We start from the raw sequence: 24,482 nt of genomic DNA, 5'->3' as shown, positions 1-24,482 counted from the left end.
GCATCACGGTAGTGCCTTGTTATAGACAATCAATCCATCGTTCGAGCCCGCAGTTTTAAAAACGGGATTGAAGCTTGCCTCCTGTGGACCCGATGCGCCCCGCATCGTTGCTTTGGTCACAGATGCTACGAGTGCCACTGTACCTGATGCTGATGAAATTCGATCTTCCCCATGATCAGCGCCGATCTCAGCTCACCTCAACGCCGTACTCTTGTGGATATTTTTCTACCCTTTTCGCCTATGTTTGACTTTTCTCAAACAGATGGACCAACCTCTCGCCCTGCACATCGGACCCATCATACTATCGACACTGGTTCGGCTTGTCCCATCCGTCAAAAGCCATATCGCGTGTCCCCATCTGAGCGCAAAGTCATTCATGAACAAGTAGAGGACATGCTACAGAAAAAGGTGATACAGGAGTCGTCTAGCGCCTGAGCTGCCCCTGTTATTCTCGTACGCAAGAAAGACGGTTTGTGCCGATTCTGCGTCGATTACCGGCATCTAAATTCTGTTACAAAAAAAGGATGTCTATCCTCTTCCTCGCATAGACGACGCCCTCGACTGCCTCTCTGGTGCGGCCTACTTTTCTTGTCTTGATCTCAGATCTGGCTGCTGGCAAATTCCAATGGACCCTGTGGATAAGAAAAAAACAGCCTTCGTAATGCCAGATGGCCTTTATGAGTTTAAAGTTATGCCATTCGGGCTATGCAATGCGCCTGCCACATTTGAACACTTTATGGATAGTTTTGCGCGGCTTAAAATGAGACATTTGTCTTGGCTATCTGGACGATGCCATCATATTTGGGAAGTCCTTCCAGGAACACAGTGACCATCTAGTACACATCTTAAATTGTCTGCACAACGCCGCCCTAATTCTAAACTCGAAAAAGTGCCACTTTAAAGAGCGCCAAGCGCTGGTGCTAGGACACCTTGTCAATGGTGATGGTGTAATGCCGGATCCCCAGAAAACTGCCACTGTTGAGTCTTTTAAACCCCCACAGACAGTGAGGGAGTTGCGCAGTTTTCTAGGGATGTGTTCGTATTTTAGACGCTTTACACATCGCTTTGCTGACGTTGCTTACCCATTGACGTGCCTTCTCAACAAAAACTTCACTTTTGACTGGACACCAGACTGCGACGCGTCATTTCGTCAACCGAAGTTTCTTTTAATATCGAATCCCATCCTACGTTACTTTGATCCTGCTGCAGTGACATGTTTACACGGATGCTAGTGGAATCGGTCTCAGGGCACGGCACAATAAAAGAGAGCATGTTATCGCGTACGCAAGTCGTACGCTGAGCAAGCCGGAGTGAAACTACACAGTCACCGAACAGGAATGCCTGGCTGTAGTTTTCGCTGTGTAGCGTTTCCGTTCATATTTGTACGGACGGTCGTTTACTATCGTAACAGACCATCATCTACTCTGTTGGCTGCGAAACCATCGAGACCCATGTGGTCGCCTCTCACGCTGGGCCCTCCAGTTACAGGAATATGACTTTGCTGTGGTGTACAAAAGCAGGAGGCGTCATGCAGACGCAGATTGTCTTTCTAGGATGCCAATGGCCACGACCGGACCTGACAGCGACGATTTCGACAATTATATGTCGACCCTCGAGCCAGCGTTCCCCGACACGAATGTTTTCAAAATGGAACAGCAAAGTGATAGCAGTCTGCAGCATCTCTTTGCCACCACCCAAGCCAGCGCAGCTACAAGCCGTGTTTGTGTGCGTGATGGCCTCCTATGGAAAAAGAGTTATTCGCCTGTTGGCCAGCGATACCTACTCGTAGTTCCCAAGACGCTTTGCACGGACGTATTGCGTGTCATGCATGATGATCCAACTTCTGGGCATTTGGGATCGGTTCGAACACTCCACCGTGCTCAAGAAAGATTTTACTGGCCCAGAATGCCCTCGACGATGGAACAATATGTTGCCAGTTGCAAGCAATGTCAACGCTACAAACGCTGCAACTCCATCTGGCTTGCTACATCCTGTGAAGACCCCGACAGCTCCGTTTGATCAAGTAGGCGTTGACCTTTTAGGTTCATTTCCGAAGTCCGTGGATGGAAATTGCTGGATTGTAATCTGCGTGGACGATCTCACACGTTACTGTAAAACCGCCGCTTTTCCATCTGCTACAACGCATCAGGTGTCGCTTTTCTTGCTGCACTCAGTCATCTTACGACACGGGCCGCCACGAATTGTCATCACTGATCGGGGCCGACAATTCACTGCTGATGTTGAATAGCTCATGCACTTATGCGCCATAACTTCCCGACACTCGACGCCATACCATCCCCAGACAAATGGCTTGACTGAGCGCATCTACAGAACGCTTGTCAACATGCTAGCCATGTATGTGGATGCAGGGCATAATAACTGGGACACCATACTATCCTTCATCACGTATGCGTTTAATACCGCCACGCATGAGACGACTGGGTACAGTCTATTCTTCCTGCTGTATGCCAGACCGCCACGCTACTCCCTGGATACTATCCTGCCCTTCTCAAGCCGGGAAGACCCCAGCCTGGCTGAGACCCTCTGTTTCGCCGAAGTAGCTCGGAGAATCGCCCGATTACGGTCTGGTGCTTCACAAGAACGTTCTAAAGTATGATACGATGCCATTCACTGGCGGGTCACATACTCTATAGGCAATTTAGTCTGGCTGTGGCGTCCGATTCGGCGCCGTGGCCTACATCAAAAACTCTTAGCCCACTATGACGGCCCATATGTGGTTCAAACGCATCAGTGATTTAACTTATGCAATAGCCCGCCTGACAGCATCTGGTCGTCGGTCTGCCAAAACCGAACTATGTCATGTTGCCCGCTTGAAGCCGTGTCAGCCTCGCACGACTCACGAACACGCCCAGAGGGTTTAGGCTGAGTAGGGGGGAAATGTCACGCTACTGACGACGAGGAAGGATTGTGCTGGTGTGGCAGAAGAAAAGGAAGAAGCGTTGGTGCCTGGGGGCTAGTAGGCTTCACCTTGTCCTGCTGCATAGCACTGTAAATAACCACCCCCTTACTTATATAACCGTAACAATAGTTTATTTATAGGAACGCGAGGTGCTTTCGCTATAAACAGTGTGCGCGAGGAATGGAGCGAAACATGTGATTACCGAGCAGCAGGGCAGCCTTGAAACTGACAATATCTTTTTTTGCATGGGTCCGCAGCGCGCTAAGGAGAATGGCGCTGCTAACATTCACTGGCTGCGGAGACGTAACAGCGGCGCCGGAAGCGGAGCCTCTACAGGGCTTCCCTCCCACATAGTCGCGAAGGTTGTTTTTGCAGAGTTGATTCCTAAGATTGTGTTTGCTTACGGGGCATTCTGTGGAGGACGCTAAAGAGTCAGACAACAAAGAAGTGGGTGCTGGAACAGACACATACGACTTAGCCATGTACGCGGGTTTCACGTGGGCGATTGCAATCACGTCCTCACGGCCATTCACAGACACAGTGAAAGTCTTTTCTCCATGCTGTAATACTTCGAATGGGCCATTGTACGGTGCATTGAGGGAGGGCCGAATAACTTCCCGCTGGACGAAAACATAAACTGAGGAAACCAGGTCCTTGCTTATGAAAACATCGTAAGTTGAGGGATGTCAAGGTGGTGTTCGCCGCAAGCACTTAAAGAGTGACCGAAGTTGCTCAATGTAGACTGGAGGCGAGATGGATGGTTCTGTAGGTGAGGTGAAGAATTCACTGGGTAAACGTAGAGTGGTTCCGTAATCATTTCGGCAGCAGTACACCCTAAGTCTTCCTTTACCACTGACTGAATACCCAAAAGAACGAGCGGAAGGTCGTTGACCCATGAAGTTTGCACATCGCGAGCGATGAGGGTGGCTTTCAACTGCCGATGGAGCATTTCAACCATGCCGTTAGCAGGTGGGTGGTACGCAATTATGTGGATGTGGCGGATGCCGAGAATTCTTATCAACACTTTGAACTGGTCACTTTCAAACTGACAACTGCAGTAGGTTGTTATGATGCTGGGGCAACCAAAACAAGAGATCCAACCAGCTACGAAAACAGGCGCCACGGTGGTGTGTCGCTGTAACATCAGAGACTGGAAACACTTCAGGCCAGCGCGTGTAGCAGTCAAGAGAGGTGAGGATGTATCGTTTACCACATGACGAAGGCAACGGCCCTACAGTGTCGATGTGAATATGGTCAAATCGCGAGTTTTGCGGCCGGAAGGGTTGAAGTGGTGACTTGGTGTGTCGAGTAGTTTTCGCACGTTGGCAGCGCTGACACTCTCGAGACCAACAGCGACCATCTGCATTTATGCCGGGCCACTCAAAACGAGAGGTGATATGCTGAGTGGCACAAACGCCAGGGCAGCTTGAGTCATGTAGTTTGTCAAATACTTGATGACTGTGTAATGACAGTGCAAAAGGATGGGCACAACCAGTAACCGTGTCGCAAACATTCATACCATAGGAGAATGGCAGTGGCTTCTCAGAAAGCGAGAGATGTGGGTCTGGCACGCAAGTCACAAAGCTTTTCAGTGTGTTGTGCCTCGGTGACGATTTCGAAATCAACAGCACTTACAGAAACCGCATTGACACGTGATAGGGTGTTGGCAGCTGCATTAACACGTTCTTAGATGTACCAAGGGTCAACCATAAATCCAGAGATGAACTGCAAGTGCCAAACTTATCGGCACGTGTGCGTGCTGTGGTTACTGCAAAACGCAAATGCCAGTGGCTTGTGATCTCTTAACATGGTGCCTTCGAGCAGATGACGGAAGTGCCGAATGGCAAGGTCTCGTGGTCAAATGTGCTGTAACGAGCTTCAGCTTGCTTCAGCTTCTGTATATGGGAACCAAGTGGGCACCACAAGTTGTGAAGTTGCTGCACCAATGGCATGGGAGGAGGCATCGATGATTAGTTGCACAAGGAGAGTCGCAAGGGCATTTTTGGTGTCTACAAAGCCGGCTTCTGCTGCGGGTTTCCGCTCCAAGGATGCAGGTGGCACCTTTGTTGGTAAGAGGCAGAAGAATGTGGGCTGTATTTGGTACGAATTGACGGCAAAAATTTAGGAGTCCAAGAAATTCACGGTTCTTTCACATGAGAAGCGGAAAATCGCGCACGGTTTGAACTTTCCTCTCCAGTGGTTGCATCAAGGTGTTCGAGGTGTCCGAGGAATTCAACGGATTCAACGCCAAATACACATTTTGCTGTGTTGATGGTCAATCCTTGCCCTTTAAGTCTTAAAAGCAGCAACCGCAGATAGTGTGCTGCTCGAATGACGAACTAGCCACTAGTAGGCCACTAGTAGCCACTAGTAGGATATGCAACGACAAAGTGCAGATCACGGGTGACTTCATTTATGAAGCGTTGGAAAGTCTGGTCGGTAGAGAAGGGTCGCTAAGGAGCGAGCCGGATCTTTTGAGCGGCTCTTTCAAAAGAGCGGGTGAGCAGCGGCTCACTAAATGTGAATGGGGGTTCTTTTAGTAAGACGGCTCTCTCTCAAGGCAGAAAGCTGGGCTAGTTAGTGTGTCATCATTAATAAAAAGACTAGCGCATGTAACAAGGTCACAGACATAGAAGAAGACGGGACGGGCACTAAACATCAATTGAGATTTTACTTGGACAAATAGGTACATAAAAATGGCGCATGCACACACTAGGTCAAAACCATACGAGCAAGCACTAATTAAAATGTGGCAAACTGTTCTTTAGCTACACTTTTCTGGACAAGGCAATTGAAGTCTTATCACCTTCCCTGCTAATGTGATATGTCTCACATATTTCACGGCCTAATCTTGTGCCTCCCCTACCAAGTATACATGTTGCGCCACGGAGGTGATGCACTTTGTGTATAGAGTGTGAGTCCTGCTCTGTGGCCGACATTTTGTCGTGGTGCTAGAGTTGCTTTTCTGACCCCACTTGTCGCAGTTTCGGCCGCTCATTTCAAGACCAAGAGTGGGCCAGCAAGGAGTTTGGTGAGTAATGAGGCTTCTTTATAAACTGGAGGGGGTTTTTCATCTCACCGTGTCTGTACCATATTAGCTCTGCTATGTGTGTAAACTAAGCTTGTTTTGTACCTTACCATTTTGGTACCCCTTCATGGATCACTGCCTTGTCGTGGCGGAGGGGCTTTCGAAACTCGATGGAGTTGGAGCTCTGCTGTGTCGGACCACCCAAGATAGACACGTCACGGCAGAGAGTTCTGACAAAATGTCATTCACTGGAGAAGGTAATGGCAACTCAATTCAGTATTTCCTGCCAAGAAAACCCTATGGCCAGTCACAATAGCATTAATGATATGGCGCCGGAAGATGAGCCCCCAGGTTGGAAGGCGTCCCACATGTTACTGGGGATGAACAAAGGGCGATTCCTAGTAGCTCCAGGACGAATGAAGCGGCTGGGCTAAAGCCAAAAGGGCGCTCAGTTGTGGATGTGTCGGGAAGCGACCGGAAAGTCCGATGTTGCAAGCAGATATATCACATAGCAACATGGAATGTAAGATCTATGACGCAAGGTAAACTGTATGTCGTCAAGCGAGAAATGGACAGATTGAAAATTGATATCTTGGGTATCAGCGAGCTCAAGTGGACCGGAATGGGAGAATTTAATTCCGGCGACCATTATGTCTTTGCGACCATTATGTCTTTGCGACCATTATGTCTTTTATTATGGGCACGAATCCAGGAGAAGGAATGGGGTCGCTCTCATAGTAAACAGAAGAATGGGCAAAGCAGTGCTAGGGTACAACCCCCAAAACGACCGAATGATTTCACTTCAGATCCAAGGTCACCCTTTCAACATAACAGTTATCCAAGTCTATGCACCGACCACTACTGCTGAAGAAGCTGACGTTGAGAGATTTTATGCTGACCTGCAATGCCTTTTAGACTGCACCCCATCATCAAACGTCGTTTTTCTCATAGGAGACTGGAATGCTAAGGTCGGGAGTGAAGAAATATCCGGAATTATAGGCAAGTTCGGTCTTGGCGAGCCAAATGAAGCTGGGCAGAGGCTAGTAGAGTTTTGTCAAGAAAACAACCTGACCATAGTAAATACTCATTTTCAACAGCACAAGAGGCGCCTGTACACATGGACTTCACCAGACGGTCTGTACAGGAGTCAGATTGATTATATTCTCTGCCGGCAGAGATGGAGAAGTGCTATACAAGCAGTAAAAACAAGGCCTGGGGCCGATTATGCCACCGATCATCAGCTTCTTGTTGCCAAATTTAAGCTTCGATTGAGGAAAACGCAGAAAACTAGAAGGCCTTTCAGGTATGATCGGGATCAAATTCCATCAGAATAGACAGTAAAATATGTGCGAAAAATGACGACACAAAGAGGACAGGTGGACAACAATATATATTTGTGTTATATGTTGATATATATTTTTATACATTTTGACTATGCGCATGTGGGTACAACAAGTGTGTGTACATATATATGCTCTCCGTTCTTTGATTAAATCAGTTGTCAGTTCTGCGCCGTAGTTGTCCACTTCTCCTCTTTGTCTTGTCTTTTTGCGCACTTATTTTACTGTCAATCATGGTTCACCAACTCGCCCAATCAGCCGTTCTTTCATTAGAATATGCTGTGAAAGTGAGGAATCGATTTAAAGAATTAGATCTAGAAGACAGCGAGCCTGAAGAGATGTGGACTGATGTCTGTGATACAATAAAAGAAGTTGGTACTAACGTAGTTCCAAAGCAAAAGAAATGCAAGAAAGCAAACTGGTTACCTGAAGAGGCTTTGCAAATAGCTGAAAAAAGGAGGATGGCGAAAGTTATGGGGGAAAGAGAAAGATACAAGGTTCTCAATGCGGATTTTCAGAAAATAGCAAGAAGAGATGAATGCCTTCCTGAACATACAGTGCCAAGCAGTTGAGGACAACAGCCAACTGAGGAACACAAGAGCTCTATATAAAACAATCAAGGATATGAAAGGAAGCTTCTGTGCTAAGCTTGGCGTCATAAAGGACAAACGAGGCAGGGACCTCACAAGCCTCAGAGATAAAGAAGAGGTGGCAGGAATACACAGCAGAACTGTGCAAGAAGGGCCCGAATGTGCAAACCCAACATAGGATGGTTGTGATTACTGATCTCGAGCCGGGCATCCTGAAGATTGAAGGTGAATGGGCCTTAGCCAGTCCTGCTCAGAACAAAGCTAGCGAAATTGGTGGCATTCCAGCTGAGTTGCTTCAAAGCGTCAACCATGACGACACTGTTAACGTTCTGTATACATTATGTTAGCAAATTTGGACAACCCTTCAGTGGCCACCGGATTGGAGGAGGTCAGTTTACATCCCCATTCCAAAGAAAGGCAGTGCCAAAGATTGTTGCAACTACCGCACGATCGCGCTTATTTTGCATGCTAGCAAGGTGATGTTGAAAATCCTCCATGGTAGGCTGCAGCAGTATGTGGATCGGGAGCTTCCGGACGTGCAAGCTGGGTTTCGCAAGGGCAGAGGAACTAGAGACCAGATTGCCAACCTTCGCTGGATCATGGAAAAAGCAAGAGAGTTCCAGAAACCCATCTACTTCTGCTTTATTGATTATGCGAAAGCGTTTGACTGCGAAGATCACAGCAGATTGTGGCAAGCTCTCCAAGAGATGGGAGTTCCAATTCACCTCAGGAACCTGTATGAAGGGCAAGAGGCCACAGTCAGAACTGGGCATGGTCTTACTGATTGGTTTCCAATGGAGAAAGGAGTGAGACAAGGGTGCTTACTGTCGCCCTGCCTATTTAACCTATATGCTGAGTGCGTCATGAGGAAGGCCGGTCTGGACGAGTCTTCAGCTGGAGTGAAGATTGCTGGATAACGTATCAACAACCTTAGATATGCGGATGATACCACTTTAATGGCAGAAAGTGAAGTGGAACTCAAGAGACTTCTGATGCGCGTACAAGAAGAGAGTGAGAAGTTTGGGCTTAAACTGAACATTAAAAAGGCAAAGATCATGGCATCTTGCCCCATCAAGTCCTGGAGCATCAAAGGACGAGAAGTGGAAGCTGTGACAGATTTTCTCTTCTTGGGCTCCAAGATTACTCCGGAAGGAGACTGCAGCCATGAAATTAGGAGACACCTAATTTGGAGACGCCTGCTTCTGGGAAAGAGAGCCATGGCTAGCCTTGACCGCCTAGTAAAGAGCAGAGACATTACACTGCCAACCAAGATCCGTATAACTCGTGCTATGGTCTTTCCACTTGTGATGTATGGATGCGAGAGTTGGACTGTGAAGAATGCTGACCTCCGAAGAATTGACGCGTTTGAATTGTGGTGCTGGCGGAGAATCTTGAGAGTTCTTGGACGGCCAGGAGATCAAATCAGTCGATATTGTCGACCATAAACCCTGACTGCTCATTGGAAGGTCAAATTCAAGCTTCTTTGGTCATCTGATGAGAAGAGGAGTTGCTGGAGAAAGATTTGATGTTGGGAAAGGTTGAGGGTCTCCGGAGAAGGGGTAGGCAGCGAACGCAATGGTTAGCTGGCATCCTCGAGGCGCTGCAGATGAAGTTATGTGATGTTAGGAAGATAGTGAGAGACTGGAAAGCGTGGCGTGATATAGTTCATAGGGTCACGAAGAGTCGGACACGACTGAACGACTGAACTGAACTGACCTGCAACAGTGCCAGCAGGGGCTGCAGTATGTATTTATTAGATAAATAAACGTGCATGGCTTGTGCTCATGATGTGCAAGAATGTGGGGAGTGTGGCAAGCTGGGCTGCACCGGTTTATGCTCTGCTTCAGGGCATGTTGTGAAACATTAAAAGATGAATTAAAAAGTGGCGATTCCATCCACTTTTGGTGCATCATGTGAGCCTTGGAGCCTTTGAAAGCTCCTGGCTAGCTAGCCTGCTACACTGTAGAAAGCTGCAGTTGGAAAAAACCAGCGGAAGGGTATTCATAAACAGGACAACTGGAATTCTCTTTATTTAGGCAACTGCCAAACAACAGTGCACATGGGTGAGAGCAACCACGAACACTACCAAAACACCAAGAACAAAAATTGAGAAGATAACATATGTTCCATTCATGAACTCTTTTGTGGTGAACCTGACATAGCTATTTCTGATGCATTCAGTGCCTTCAGTGCCAATATTTTTCTTCTATCTGCGTTTTTCTGCGGGCAGTGATTCTGAAATTATGCAACAGATGGGTGAGTCTTACAGTGGTTGCAATGTTTGGCAGATTTGCTGTGTTTCCTGGCTGGAGCAGTGCTGCCTTATACACTCGTTATGTAGGCCTTTCCACAGGACAGTGGAAGCAAGTATACAACATCTGTTGTGCATTTACTGAACATGCTATGCTGCTTGACTTTACATTTCTTTTTTGTGCTGTTATTTTTAGAGATACGTGATGAAAGTTTCGTGGGTGCAGGAAAGGCAACCTTAACCCCGTATTTCATGGCTACTATTTTGGCACTATGCGAGACTTTATGCAAGTACGGCATTACAGCAGGTCTAGTTTCTTCACAAGATGTTCCACCTTTTTTAGGTATGTACTAATCTTGCTAGACAATAGAAACCTCCTCAGCGTAGCTGTCAAGCTGCCCTAAGAAACTCTTCTGCATGTTCTCCGCAGGGCAAAGGTTTTCACAAGTTTATAGGCTTTTCTTAGTCCTAGGAGAGTAACTCCAGCAAATGTGGCTTTTATCAGAGAAGGTCCAAATCAAATATAAGAACCTGATTGAGTGGCACCTCATGAGCTGAAGAAGTTTTGATAAGGAAGGACAAGATGTCATTTGTGGACAATTCAACGCTCTCACGGCAAGTTAGCCTCAAGAAGAAATCATCCACATACTTAAAAACCCAGTCGTCATTGAGCTTGTCACACAAGGAAATCAAAATACAGGGCACAAAACGTCAGCCACACACGAGCCTATTGGAGCACCTAGCTTCTTTCTCATGTTCTCCCACAGTGGAAGAAAGGTAACAAGTTAAAAGTTCTAAAAAGGAACTTAGCTTTCGATGTGGTCTCACACAGATGTCCACAGAAAGAGCAGAATTGGCGCTCACACTGGTAAGTAGCCCACTGAAAGTTTTTAAAATCAAGAGGCACTGAATGCGTCAGCTCTATCAGGTTCATGGCAAAAGTGCATGGGTTCATGAATGGGGCATAGTTGGCCATATTGCAGTTGTGGTTGGCACATGTGCACTGTTGTTGGCCACGTAAAGACAATTTCAGTCCCATGTTCTCCTTGTGAATGCTTCCCTTCTGCTGTTTTTTTTCCATGTACCATGCATGAACTGGCCCGACAAGCTAGGCTTTTTGAATACTGCAGTTGTCAATATAGCGGAATCTCAGTGATAAAATTCTTCACACCGAGTCTATTTCCATATGTTTAGCATGATCTCTTCCACCACTAAGGATGATACCAATGCGCGAGCCGCGACCGTGACTTACGCATGGCCCGCACGTTGTTGACTTCACAAGCTCTGTACAGAGAGGGAGCAATTTGCAGTAGCCATTCATGTTGTGTCACCACGAGCTAAGGCCCCAAATAAATTGCCCTCGCTTTTTCTGCATATGGTTTGCTTTGGTGGTTTTACTGTAAATTGCTGCTGGCGTTATTAAAGGAGTATAGACACGTACATTTTCTGTTCCGGTATTTTTGCTTTAATCGATCCACAGTGGTCCAAAACAGAGGGACTGCGACCCAAAAAGCCCCAGCACAGATCAAGTAATTTGTTATCAGTGCATTTATCAGGGCCAGTTTCGGTTTCGATCTCTCCGGACACGAGCGCGCGATGACGTCAAAGATACGAGAATGCCACACGAGCGCCCCCTGCTGGCAAGGTTGGTGATCGCGTAAACACAAAATCTGATGACGCATTCGGGTCGCGTTTTTCGTCTGCTTGCTGTCGCACGTGCATGAAAATATCGTCGTCGAGCAGCGCTTCAGCGTAGCATAATTGTTACTGCGACGTTGTTTCGCCCAATAGCGTGGATGTTGCTAACATTGCCGGGCACTTTAATCCCGACCCGCTCGCCTGCGACTCAAGCGACGAAGCAGGAATCAGCAGCAGCCACGAAAGCTTGGTGGGTTGACGCGCAGGAAATGTCAACTGGTAGGAATGTTGAACAAAGGTACCTTAAAGGGACACTAAAGACAGCCAAAGATGGTATGAAAATCTAATAAACTACATTTGGTGACACTGTCGCCGCATATCCGGCAGCAAAAAATCGAATAATTGCTGAGATATTGCGATAAGAAGTTGAGGTTTTTTTCTTGTTCCCGCCGGTCGAATTCAAACTGTGCCCTCCGACTACGTAGTTGGAGTTGAGTGACGCACACTACGACGTAAGCGGAGACTCCGTGATAGCTAGCGAGCCGGCGCGGCCCGCGGCGTCGCATCCCTCAAGGGCCAACATGGCAACAACGTACTCGCAATGACGGCCTCAGCCGAAATAAATAAAACAATGAAGAGAGTAATTTACCGAGCGATGGGCCCATAAAGGAAGAAAAAAAAAAAACATAGAGCGCTTGTAATGCACAATACTTTACATGTTTCTCAAGCTTTCGCGCTCCTTCTTGCACTGTGTATAAACAAACCGAACCCTCGGTCAGCGCAACTCTTCCCAACATGTTTACATACAAATAAGATTTAGTTACCAGCAAAATAGTGTCCTCGCTGCTGCGCTTGTCAGTTTTGAAGCTTCGTCGCACTTTTTTCCTTCAAGGTTTGTGCTACAGCTCCGTGTTCAGCGAAAATTACGTCCACGATAGCAGAACATGACCGAAGGGCCGGCGCCACTACATTTGCCAGCGCTATGAAATTCCACACGTTAAAATGGATCCAGTGCACAATATAGTGCGCATAGGCATCCAGAACATTAGTTGCAAGACGTGAGAGCAAGCAGCATGCGCCGATGATCAAGAATTTTTAGACCGGCAGCAGAAACACTTTATTGTAAATGGGGCCATAACATAAAAATTACAAATATTTCCAAGATTCCATTGGCGCTGCGTAGCCGAGCGGTTAGCGCCGAACGTTACAGAGCAAGCAGTTAGCGAGTTCGATACTCCCCGCTACTGGCGTTTTTTTTTTTTTTTTTTTTTTTTTACAAATCGATTTTTTTTTAACCTTTTGTAATGTATTTCTGGTGCTTCGTAATTTTTAGTTTTTACTTTTTACGCGAGGCCCTTTTTTTTTCGCCGGGCGACGAGCGCAATATATCGACGCTCTCCTTGGTATGAGCGGCAAGTATGCCCCTTTTGTTTACGACGCCTGCAAATAGCACGTTGAAGGTCTTGTTGACACAGTATATTTTGGTGAGATGTGCCATGATTTAGTGAACAATTGAATGATAATGCGTTTTTCCCTCGGTACTTAGCATATATATGCTTTTCGTGGCGCACGTAGCTGCAGTCAAGCGGTCAGGTCGCAGTCGAAGCGGCAACGGCGGCGATATGTTGGCGCAGAAGTGTGAACGAAGGAGCGTGTCGGCGGTAGCGGATTTCGCTCGCTCGTGCATCCGAATGCTCAAATGGGAACCATCAAGGCGCATCTGCTGCTCCAAGCTCGTAATTCAGGCGCTGAAGGTTCAAACAAACTATCCGAGTGCGCACGAAATGCCTGAGCCGAAACATAACCAAAACTGAAGTGGGCGCCTGTGGCGCCTCCAAGTATATTTTTGTATTTGCCTTGCAACGTTTACGTTGTCTTTTCGCCGTCGTTTACGTATGATAAAAGCGTGTTATCATGTTTGAGAAAAAACGTACTACCGCATTCAAACATGCAACGTAATTCGCATTTGTCAGCCTCCGGGATCCCTAGCGCGTCACGTGATTTGTAGTTGCGAGCCTCGGCCGTTTGGCTGTGGTGGCGATACCTGTATTTCTGTTATTCTTCTTTACTACCTTATAACAGCTCTGTTTTCATTAAGAGTGGTCTTTTTGTAATCAGGAACTGGCATTCTATCGATGCAAACCCACTTCCTTTCTCTCTTTAGTGTCCCTTTAAAGATGCTGCTTTATCAGTCCGGTTGGCCAACGCTGTTCTAAAAAAATGTTTTAGTAATGACGCGATCAGCCACCGTAACCCTTAAGCTCTCCCGATGGCTCCCGTGCTCACGCGCTGATTGGTCCCGACGCGGCAGGCCTGCGTGCCACCGTCTCAGCATGTGGCGCCATCTGGCGCAGTCAAGGCAATCTGGGTGCGTAAAGCCGTGGCCGCCGCGATCGGCTCCCAAGTCATAGCTGCCTCAGCATCCGCTATCGGTAATCTAGCTATCGCAGATCGCTGTTCATTCGCTTACATAGCTATTTATAGAAAGGACTATCAGTCACAATTAAATTGCGAGGATTATTCGGCCAATACGGAGGTCCTGTAGAAATAATTACAGTGATACAAGCGAACTTTTTTTTTTCCGACAGCTGCTGCCCGGTGCGACGCACCTGATGTCAGCTAGCTCCGCTGCTGAAGGCGTCGCGCAAAGCAAGAAATTATTTTAAGAGATGGGCTTGCCAGTAAAGCGGCGCTAAACTCCGGAGTTTTTTACAGCGTTAGCTCGTTCCGAAGCGCCTTTCGCTGGCGCTTTGATGTGAAACCAGCTAGGGCTAGCGACGTTTATAGGCGGGGAGCGGCGCAGTATGTTCCCGGCGCGCCATCGACAGGCACCGTTCCCGTAAGCCCTACACTTGTGCAGGCATGCTGTTGGGGCCTGAGTTTAGCAGGCAGTCTCCATACGTACATCGGTGAGGTAATTGTAACATGCGCCAACGTAGAAGCCATCGAGTAAAGCGAGCAGAAGCGGAGTTCTTTTTCTGGGCACGGCCGGAAGCGGCGGCGGCGCTGTTCGAGTCCGGCCATGTGTCGTCACTGCTCTTTGCTTTGCCGACTCCACGTCATAGTTATTTGATGACGTCATGTTGTTTACCTATGTACACGTTTTCGTCACAGAGATGTCGATGCCAATGGGTTTTGAAAAACGGAGTACTTGCCTGGCTTGTTTTTAAAGTCAAATTAAAATATCTTCGCGGAAACGTGCGAGGTTGGGATTGCTTGGGGAGCATCTCTGTATAACCAAGAAAGCAATCGTATTCCTTCCGACGCTTCAAAAAATGGTGTCTATACTCCTTTAACTGCTTACCTGCTAACACTGAAGTTAACCAGTAAGTATGCAGGACACAAAGACAGAGAAGTAAAGAGGCTTAAAAACAAAATATCCAGAAGAATTGGAAGAGAAGCAGAGTGTAGAGCTGTCTTGGAATCGGAAAAGGCAGATCAGGAAGGAATTGTTCTACACACACTGAAGACCTCCTTATTGAAGCTAGACCAGGGTAATAATAGAGTGGAATGTTGAGCAAGTTGGTCGAACATCTTGCAAAAAGGCAGCAGAGCAGGCAACAAGACAGAAGAAGCACACATAGACACAAGGACAATGCTGCCTCGGAGCATTGCCTTTGTATCTTTGTGTGCTTCTTCTGTCTCTGCTGCCTTTTTGTAAGAATGAGTAGATCAGGGTGTATTAGGACAAGCAGCTACAACAACAAAAATAGGGATTTAACCAAGAAGATGACACATGTGCAGTGTGTGGTAAATTTGAAGGAACGAGTGTCGTTTTATCCATCCGATATTGATGCAGGCACTCACCCTCCCTGACACCCAATGGAAAATTGGTGGCTGAAAAGTCGAAAGGGGACATAAGGCTTTAAATGAAGAACATAATAACTGAAATGAAAAAAAAAAAAAAAAGTGCAGTACCAGTTTGTATAATCCTTGAGATATTTTGGGAACAAACAAGCTGAGTATTGTGGCAGCTGTTTCAAAGGTGGCACTCCTATATCCCATTCATACATCCATGTTGGCTTGCATCAACCTTAGCCTCCTGTGGGTAGCATCGCTTCCTGCTGCCAGGCTTTGCGATTTTAGAGGAAATGCTGCAGAGGTGGCTGAAGCCAGGTGCAGTGTCATGCATTGAAATGGGTTTCCACACTGCAAGCAAGAGGCTGCACAGACTGATGATTTGTGTTCCTGCCATTGCAGTGCCCAAGCAGTCACGCCGGTGTAACATGGTGGCATGGAATCCTGTCAATTATAACATTGTAAGTCTCTGCTGCCTTTTCATTTTGTGTCTAGGATAAGGTAAAAAAATAAATAAAGGTATTGAATTTAAAGCTAGAATTTTCTAGCACAGATGCAAGAACATTGTTAAATTGTTGTAGTGGCTCTTATTTGGTTACAATGGTTGGGCCAGCCCACCGGCACTTTCTGATGGTACTAATCTGGGCGCAATTTTTACTCTTTTTTTTTTTATTTGTTTGCAACAGTGTCGCTAGGGTCACCCGCACACGGTGCGAAGGCACGACTCCCCCCCCCCCCCGGAAACCATTTTTAAGCACTGAATTGCAACTTCCTTTCTGCCTACTCTGTCCTCATGGATTGCTTTTAAGCTTTTAAGTTAGGTTCGCTGTGCACCCAACCATGCAGTGTGAGTGAAGTGGCTTCTTTTCAACACCTCTACGCAGCAATCATGCCCCACGATTGATAATTCAGCAAAACATCACACCAAAAGCACATATTTCCGAAGAAGGCAGAAACCCTAGTTTGTGTAAGTTGCAAGGAAATTCACTGAGCAATAGGCATTTGATTGCCCAATACAAGACCATAAGAAAAAAGGGGCCTCATGAGCTACGCAATGTGTAGACATTAAGCCTGTGCAATCACTGTAGCCGTATAACAAGAATGTCAAGTGGTGAATGCTACAATGACTATAACAGAGTAGCAATGCTATTTCGTATGCATATTTAGAGACTGTCAAAAAGAATCAGCGAAGAAAATGTGAGAACCAGTATAAAGAGCGCCTTTCTGTGTCCTCCTTGGGCTAGTGCTTCTTTTGCTGGTTACACGAATTAGCATTAGCAATAAGTTTCTATAGTGCAATAAACAACTGCAATTATGCCGGTAATATTTATTCAGAGTAAAGGAATTGTGAACACAAATAATGTCAGACTATGCACGTGAAATATCCGAAAGAAATGTCCGGAATCACAGGCAAGTTCGTTCTTAGTGAGCCAAATGAAGCTGGGCAGAGGCTAGTAGAGTTTTGTCAAGAAAACAACCTACTCATTTGAACAGCGCAAGAGGCGTCTGTACACATGGACTTCACCGGAAGGTCTTTACAGGAATCAGATTGATTATATTCTTTGCCGGCAGAGATGGAGAAGCGCTATACAAGCAGTAAAAATAAGGTCTGGGGCCGATTGTGGCACCGATCATCAGCTTCTTGTTGCCAAATTTAAGCTTCGATTGAGGAAAACGCAGAAAACTTTCAGATATGATCTGGATCAAATTCCATCAGAATATGCTGTGGAAGTGAGGAATCGATTTCAAGAATTAGATCTAGAAGACAGAGAGTCCGAAGAGATGTGGACTGATGTTCGTGATGTAATACAAGAAGTTGCTACTAAGGTAGTTCCAAAGCAAAAGAAATGCAAGAAAGCAAACTGGTTACCTGAAGAGGCTTTGCTGAGGAAAGGAGGATGGCAAAAGTTATGGGGGAAAGAGAAAGATACAAGGTTCTCAATGCGGATTTTCAGAAAATAGCAAGGAGAGATAAGAATCTCTTCCTGAACATACAGTGCCAAGCAGTTGAGGACAACAGCCAACTGAGAAACACAAGAGCTCTGTATAAGACAATCAAAGATATCAAAGGAAGCTTCTGTGCTAAGCTTGGCGTCATAAAGGACGAACGAGGCAGGGACCTCACTGAAGCCTCAGAGATAAAGAAGAGGTGGCAGGAATACACAGCAGAACTGTACAAGAAGGACCCGGATGTGCAAACCCAACATAAGACAGTTGTGATTACTGACCTCGAGCCGGGCATACTGAAGAGTGAAGTTGAATGGGCCTTAGCCAGCCTTGCTGAGAACAAAGCTAGCAGAATTGATGGCATTCCAGCTGAGTTGCTTCAAAACCTCAACCATGACGCTGTTAACGTTCTGTACACATTATGTCAGCAAATTTGGACAACCCTGCAGTGGCCACAGGATTGGAGGAGGTCAGTTTACATCCCCATTCCAAAGAAAGGCAGTGCCAAAGATTGTTCCAACTACTGCACGATCGCGCTTATTTCGCATGCTAGCAAGGTGATGTTGAAAATCCTCCAAGGTAGGCTGCAGCAGTATGTGGATCGGGAGCTTCCGAACGTGCAAGCTGGGTTTCGCAAGGGCAGAGGAACTAGAGACCAGATTGCCAACCTTTGCTGGATCATGGAAAAAGCAAGAGAGTTCCAGAAATCCATCTACTTCTGCTTTATTGATTATGCAAAAGCGTTTGACTGCGTAGATCACAGCAGATTGTGGCAAGCTCTCTAAGAGATGGGAGTTCCAATTCACCTCAGGAACCTGTATGAAGGGCAAGAGGCCACAGTCAGAACTGGGCATGGTCTTACGATTGAGAAAGGGCATGGTTTCCGATTGAGAAAGGAGTGAGACAAGGCTGCATACTGTCGCCCTGCCTATTTAACCTATATGCTGAGTGCATCATGAGGACGAGTCTTCAGCTGGAGTGAAGATTGCTGGAAAACGTATCAACAACCTTAGATATGCGGATGATACCACTTTAATGGCAGAAAGTGAAGTGGAACTCAAGAGACTTCTGATGCGCGTACAAGAAGAGAGTGAGAAGTTTGGGCTTAAACTGAACATCAAAAAGACAAAGATCATGGCGTCTTGCCCTATCAAGTCCTGGAGCATCAAGGGACAAGAAGTGGAAGCTGTGACAGATTTTCTCTTCTTAGGCTCCAAGATTACCCCGGGAGGGGACTGCAGCCATGAAATTAGGAGACGCCTGCTTCTGGGAAAGAGAGCGATGGTTAGCCTTGACCGCCTAGTAAAGAGCAGAGATATTAGTCTGCCAACCAAGATCCGTATAATTCGTGCTATCTTTCCAGTTGTGATGTATGGATGCAAGAGTTGGACTGTGAAGAAGGCTGACCGCCAAAGAATCCGCCTTTTGCGGGAGGATGTGGCGCCGTCATGCGGGAGCGGGCGAGAAACACATTGGATGGCAGTGTAGCAGACAACGCGAAAGCGCACCATACGAAATGGCCGCGCCAACGCAGGTAGAAAGCGAAAGCCCCCCATTTTTTGGCCTCGGGGCAGAAAGTAGTGACAGTGATTACAGCATATCATGTTCACGCAGTATGGGGGAATGTTACAGCGTTTTCACAATCCACTCATAACGCACGCATATACTATCTTCGTATTATAAGAGCGTGTAGCGCGGGCTGTGTTCGACGTGACAGAATGAGACGCTCTCAGCGTGCAGGTTTTCGGCAGACAGGAGAGCGTGGAGGCAGAGAGGGATCTCAAAGGGCAATGCAGCCAGGGATTTGTTGATGCTGCAGAGCTAGGTGGAATCGTCTCCTGTGACTTACGAGCGGCGCATATGCGCGGGGTGTCTTGAGTTACCGAGCACAATGCGGTCACCGCTGCGCCGGCATAGTACAATGGGCGTCGCTTCCTCCTTGCGTCTACAAGCGTGCAGCTATAGGATTTCATCTACGAATCTCGACAGAGAGGCACTTATACACACCCCCTGAAAAGGGCATTGTCCCGGCCGGAATGCACACCTGCAGGAAACGCGTGGCATTTTTCTGGCAACGGATGATTCAGCGCTGTAGCCGGTTTCTGCCCCCAGGAGTCAGAACGAATGTGGTCGCAGTGGTGAAAAGGTTCTCAGTGCACAGAGAACGGTCATTCTATTGTGAAAGGATCCACAACCTTTCGGCCTCCGTCGCGATTTCTGCGGAATCAATGACTTGATGACACATGTGCATCTCCTGCATATCGGATGCGCATCTCGGTCAGGAACCAACGCTGTTCTACGTCCAGAGCCATCCACTCTGCAAGTGAACGAGCATGAACCCTCCGGGAGACTCATTTGTGCCGGGCGGTTTCCTTGCCGTTGCAAACGGTTGGACGAAGACGACGATTATCAAGCTCCCTAACGAAGTGCATCTGATTGCGTACACCGAAGGAACACAATCCGAATGCTTTGGCGTGCACGAAGGCGAGCCTTTAAGTTAAAAAAAATACTGTGTGTCGTGCAAGAGTGTCAAGTGTGTCATATGCTCCGAGCGGCAAAAACACAGATACTACAGGTGTGTATGCATCTAAAGGAAATATGCATGATGAAAAGTACGTACTAGAGTTTGCACCCAGCCTGTAATGCACCAGTGATAGCTGCAATGAGAATTTCTTCGGTGCGTGTTTGCTTAAGTTGCACTGGGGCCTGAAGGCGATGTATTTTGTCGTTTCTTTTCTTTATGTGCGAAAGGGCTAAGTAGCTTAGATATCACAGGCGGCTGTGTGCGCTAGGCCATAATATTTAGCATGTTTTATCGTGACTGCCACCTGACTAACAAGAAAAAAAAATACGGCATTTTGATGCACTGCCGTTCGCGAGCATGACCAGCTCAACCACTTGGCTCGCTAACGGCGGTGCATCACAACAAACGCCCTATTTTTTTTTTCTTTTAGTCAGGTGGCAGTCACGATAAAACATGCTAAATATTATGGTCTATCGCACACAGCCACCTGTGATATCTGCGCTACCCGGTCCCTTCGCACATAAAGAAAACAAACGACAAAATACATCGCCATCAGAAGCACCGAACAAATGCTCATTGCGGCTATCACTGGTGGGTTACAGGCTTGGTGCAAACTCCGGTATATACTTTTCATTCATGCACATTTCCTTTAGATGCATACATACTTGTAATGAAGTGTTTTTCGCACAGTCGAGAGTGCGCAGTCGGTTGCTAAGGTCGGCCATTCACATCTTGACACTTGGTGGCCCTAATTCAAGCTTCACGTTGTCGTTGGTCGCAGCTCGCCGAAGGAAACTTGAAAAACCGCGTCTTGCATCCCGGCACGCCTAGAGAGTGGCAACCGTACGCGGCAGATGTGGTTGGCATTGCTTTGCCAAGCCTGTGACGGTCACCGTGCCACCCGGTGCCGCCAGACCCTGTGTACTGGCTGCGCCGAGAAACTCCATCGACGCTGTCCAATGTGTTTTCATCGGTCGCCGATACGACATCGCGCATGCGCAGAAAACTTGCACAAAAGACGGATTGACGCGTTTGAATTGTGGTGCTGGCGGAGACTCTTGAGAGTTCCTTGGACGGCCAGGAGATCAAATCGGTCGATATTGTCGACCATATAAACCCTTACTGCTCATTGGAGGGTCAAATTCTAAAGTTGAAGCTCAGCTACTTTGGTCATCTGATGAGAAGAGAGGAGTCGCTGGAGAAAGATTTGATGTTGGGAAAGGTTGAGGGTCGCCGGAGAAGGGGTAGGCAGCGAACGCGATGGTTAGATGACATCCTCGAGGCGCTGCAGATGAAGTTATGTGATGTTAGGAAGATAGTGAGAGACTGGAAAGCGTGGCGTGACATGGTCCATAGGGCCACGAGGAGTCGGACACGACTGAACGGCTGAACTGAACTGATGTACGTGAAGGTGCCTCTGATATGTTGCAACCGAAAATCATTGTCATGCTGCAGCTAATGGCCTGAGTGTTCGGCTAAATTGATTAGTACCAACAGGGCGGTGGTTGTAAGCGAGGTTGCGTAGTGGAAGTTCACAGAGAAACACTTTCAGCTTGCGCTGTAAACGAACCCGTTCCTCAAAACTTTCAATGCCAGGCAGAGCCTTTCTCATGCCACGTGCCTTTTACTTTGTCTACATTTAACTTTTCTGCTCTCCTACAAAAGGTGACTTCCGCATCCAGGCTGCAAAGTTACCAATGGGCATTGATGCCATACCAGCAGAAAATAATAAGCGCAAAACAGCCTTTTGGAGCTGTGAGACCGTGGGCGTCTCCAGGCTATTTTTTAACGCTTTTAGTTGCGTTTTTCATTTTAACATGTCTTTTCCTTTCTCATAGAAAAGAAGGTAAGAACTGCACAATGTGCTACGTGACCACGCTTGGATACATTCACTCTCAGTTCCCCTGGCCTTGCTAAAGGTGCCCTCCTTTTCAGAGAAGGAACGCTATAGCAGACAACGGACCAGGAAGAGGAGGACACACACATATGTGCTCACAAACAACTTTATTTTGGAAAACAGCCAATCCGTGCCTTATTTACACACAAAGACTAAAAGTGCGCATGCGCACAGCGCATTTTTAGTCTTTGTGTGTATATACGGCACGGATCGGCTGTTTTCCAAAATAAAGTTGTTAGCGCATATGTCCTCAGCTTCCTGGTCCGTCGTCTACTATAGCGTTCCTTCTCTGACAATGAATAACCAACTCACCCAGCAACATGCCCTCCTTTTCATTATTATTTTTTTCTAGTCAGCGCGTTACCGGTATCACTCAAAAGGAAAGTGCATGCTACCAGTACTGACCTATGGGGCTGAATAAGGAGGTTAACAAAAGGGTTCTATTTCTCAGTGAATATAATCCGGCTGATGATGATGATGCGTAGTGATCAGACTTGCCATTCTACTGAGCAAAGGCATTCTTTGCCTTTCGGCATTTTGAAAGTGTGAGGTGGATATGTGGCTGGGCCGAGGAGTGAGAAGGGCATGGGAGATATACGAACAGGACAAAAGACTGCTGGATAGATACTGCCAGCGGTCCTCTCTTCGGAAAGGAAAGTGAACTGCACATACAGAAAAAGAGGCAATGTGGCAGCACAGCCGCTGGCGAGTGTCTACGGATGTCCTGTCGTGCACGGTTTTCCGGCAGGTGTCTGGTTAATGCTGGTGCTTCCAGACTACACGCACGTACACAGGCCCCCTCAGCGACACCACTGTGCGCCTTTTCGCGTCTTTACACTATAATTCATTTCGCTCCCCCGCCCTTTCCTCCCTCTCACGGCCCACCTGCACCCATCTGACGCGGACTGCACCTCACGCACCCCCCTCGCGATGCCACTGGTTTGCAAATTGCATTGAAATTGCAAAAAATTTGTCAAAGATTTGGGCAAAGTATCAACTCCGCAAGTTAATTATGAAATTTTGCACGAAATTGCACAACATAAATGTTCTGGTGATGAGCACCCTGTTCCTATCTGCCACTGGGAGAGAGAAATGTGGCAACAGTCTTGATGTGCGATTTTCCTTCCCACGTTTTTGGAAGTCCTTGCTCGTCAGCTGATGACTGATCAGTGGTGCCTTCCCAACCCCCTTTTGCGAGCATCCATGTGTTGGCTTTCTGTTCTGCTTTATTGTGTCAAGCCCTCCAACTTTCTCTAAAATTTCTGGACTTGAAATGACTTTTTCAGGCCAATTTCTTTATTTGTCAGAGTGAGTGACGTAAGTTTACAAAAAAAAGGGGGGGTGAAAAAGAATTGTTTGTGCTAAGGAAGCAGAAATCCTGGAATAGTTATTGATACTGTCACGGGATGATGACAGGGTCGATGATACAAATGAAGAGTTTGTGAGTGCACTGAAGAAATTCTTTATTGGGCTAACTTGCGCCCGCAAAATTGCTAAGCGATTCGGCGGCGGCGAAAGCAACACTCGTGCTTGGCGGTCGTCGAACAAACAATGCCTGTCGCATATGTCAATGCTCAATTTAAGGGCGGCTTAGAACCATCTAGATAATGTCACAAACTGTTACTAGCACAACCTGGAACATTGTAGAAACATATGTGAGTGGCCGAAGTCTTCGAAACAGATCTCGGCACATCTTGCGTGACAAAGAAACTGATAAAAGTGTGTCTCGTGACATCGAGCATTGACAAACAAAGAATGCAGAGTTGATATGGGTGCCAGAATCAGAGTGATAAGGCCGCATGCCGGCGGCTGCTAAAAAACAACAAATACAGTTTTGAAGGTTTTGCAGCAATACGATGGTGTGATTCATCAGTGCTGCAAGAGTAAGGCATGATGCCTCTAGGAGGATACACACATCTGTGGATCAGTGAGGTACCTCCAGCTTCTGCTTTGTCACAAAATATTTTTCAACTGTAACTTTATCCCTCAAATTATTGAGCTTTTGACGGGCTTTTTGGGGGGGTTGTAATGGAAAAATTTAGTGTTGTCTTGCTAACAGAAGGCTATACAGATTGAGGAGTTTTCTGCGCATAGTATGCTGTCATTGTGGGTGAACATCTTCCTTCCTTGGTTCTCTCAGGATTTGTTTAGCAGCTTCTGATGGTTCGTTATTACAAGGGAGTTTGCAATTAGTTTATCCTCGCAATAATGCGCCACGGGGGGCTAGACGCTACAGTCGTCTAGCCCCATCGTGCAGCCCTGACAGACAGAGCTGCGACCCCCAACCCACGGTGCGAGATGTCGCTACTGCGGCGGGTTCGGGCCAGAGGTGGATGCTGGGATTCCCAAGCAAGGGAGTTGCAAGGCAACCTTGCGAAAAGTGGTTCTGTCGAAATGTCAGTGCTCTCCTGCAGAAGCAGAGAAGCACAGCAGAGTGCTCCCTCGACGTGTGACTTTTAAAGGCATGATGAAAACAACAGCGCTACAGACTTGGACGGAGGTGAAGAACAAACAGGACGCGCTGACTCGCAACTGAAGTTTATTGAAAA

At 47.1% G+C, this 24,482-nt stretch overlaps 1 protein-coding gene across 3 annotated transcripts in view; it reads left to right on the top strand.

The window, feature by feature from the left end:
- Positions 1 to 24,482, top strand: part of LOC146201456 (GATOR2 complex protein MIOS-like) — a 279,626-nt gene that overhangs the window by 74,412 nt on the left and 180,732 nt on the right. For 2 of the 3 annotated variants that reach the window (XM_084595860.1, XM_084595859.1), the window contains exon 4: positions 15,968 to 16,026. In XM_084595860.1, coding sequence (XP_084451986.1) covers positions 15,968 to 16,026 — 59 coding nt within the window. Of the gene's footprint in view, positions 1 to 5,904; positions 5,952 to 15,967; positions 16,027 to 24,482 lie in introns of all 3 variants that reach the window. The other variant, XM_084595858.1, reaches the window with a different exon arrangement.

This window comes from Amblyomma maculatum, chromosome 2 (genome assembly GCF_055883805.1).
Source record: "Amblyomma maculatum isolate TAMU_Amacu chromosome 2, ASM5588380v1, whole genome shotgun sequence".
NCBI classification, from domain to species: domain Eukaryota; kingdom Metazoa; phylum Arthropoda; class Arachnida; order Ixodida; family Ixodidae; genus Amblyomma; species Amblyomma maculatum.
Note: the sequence above shows the minus strand (reverse complement) of the source record. Positions and strands in the feature narration are given on the sequence as shown.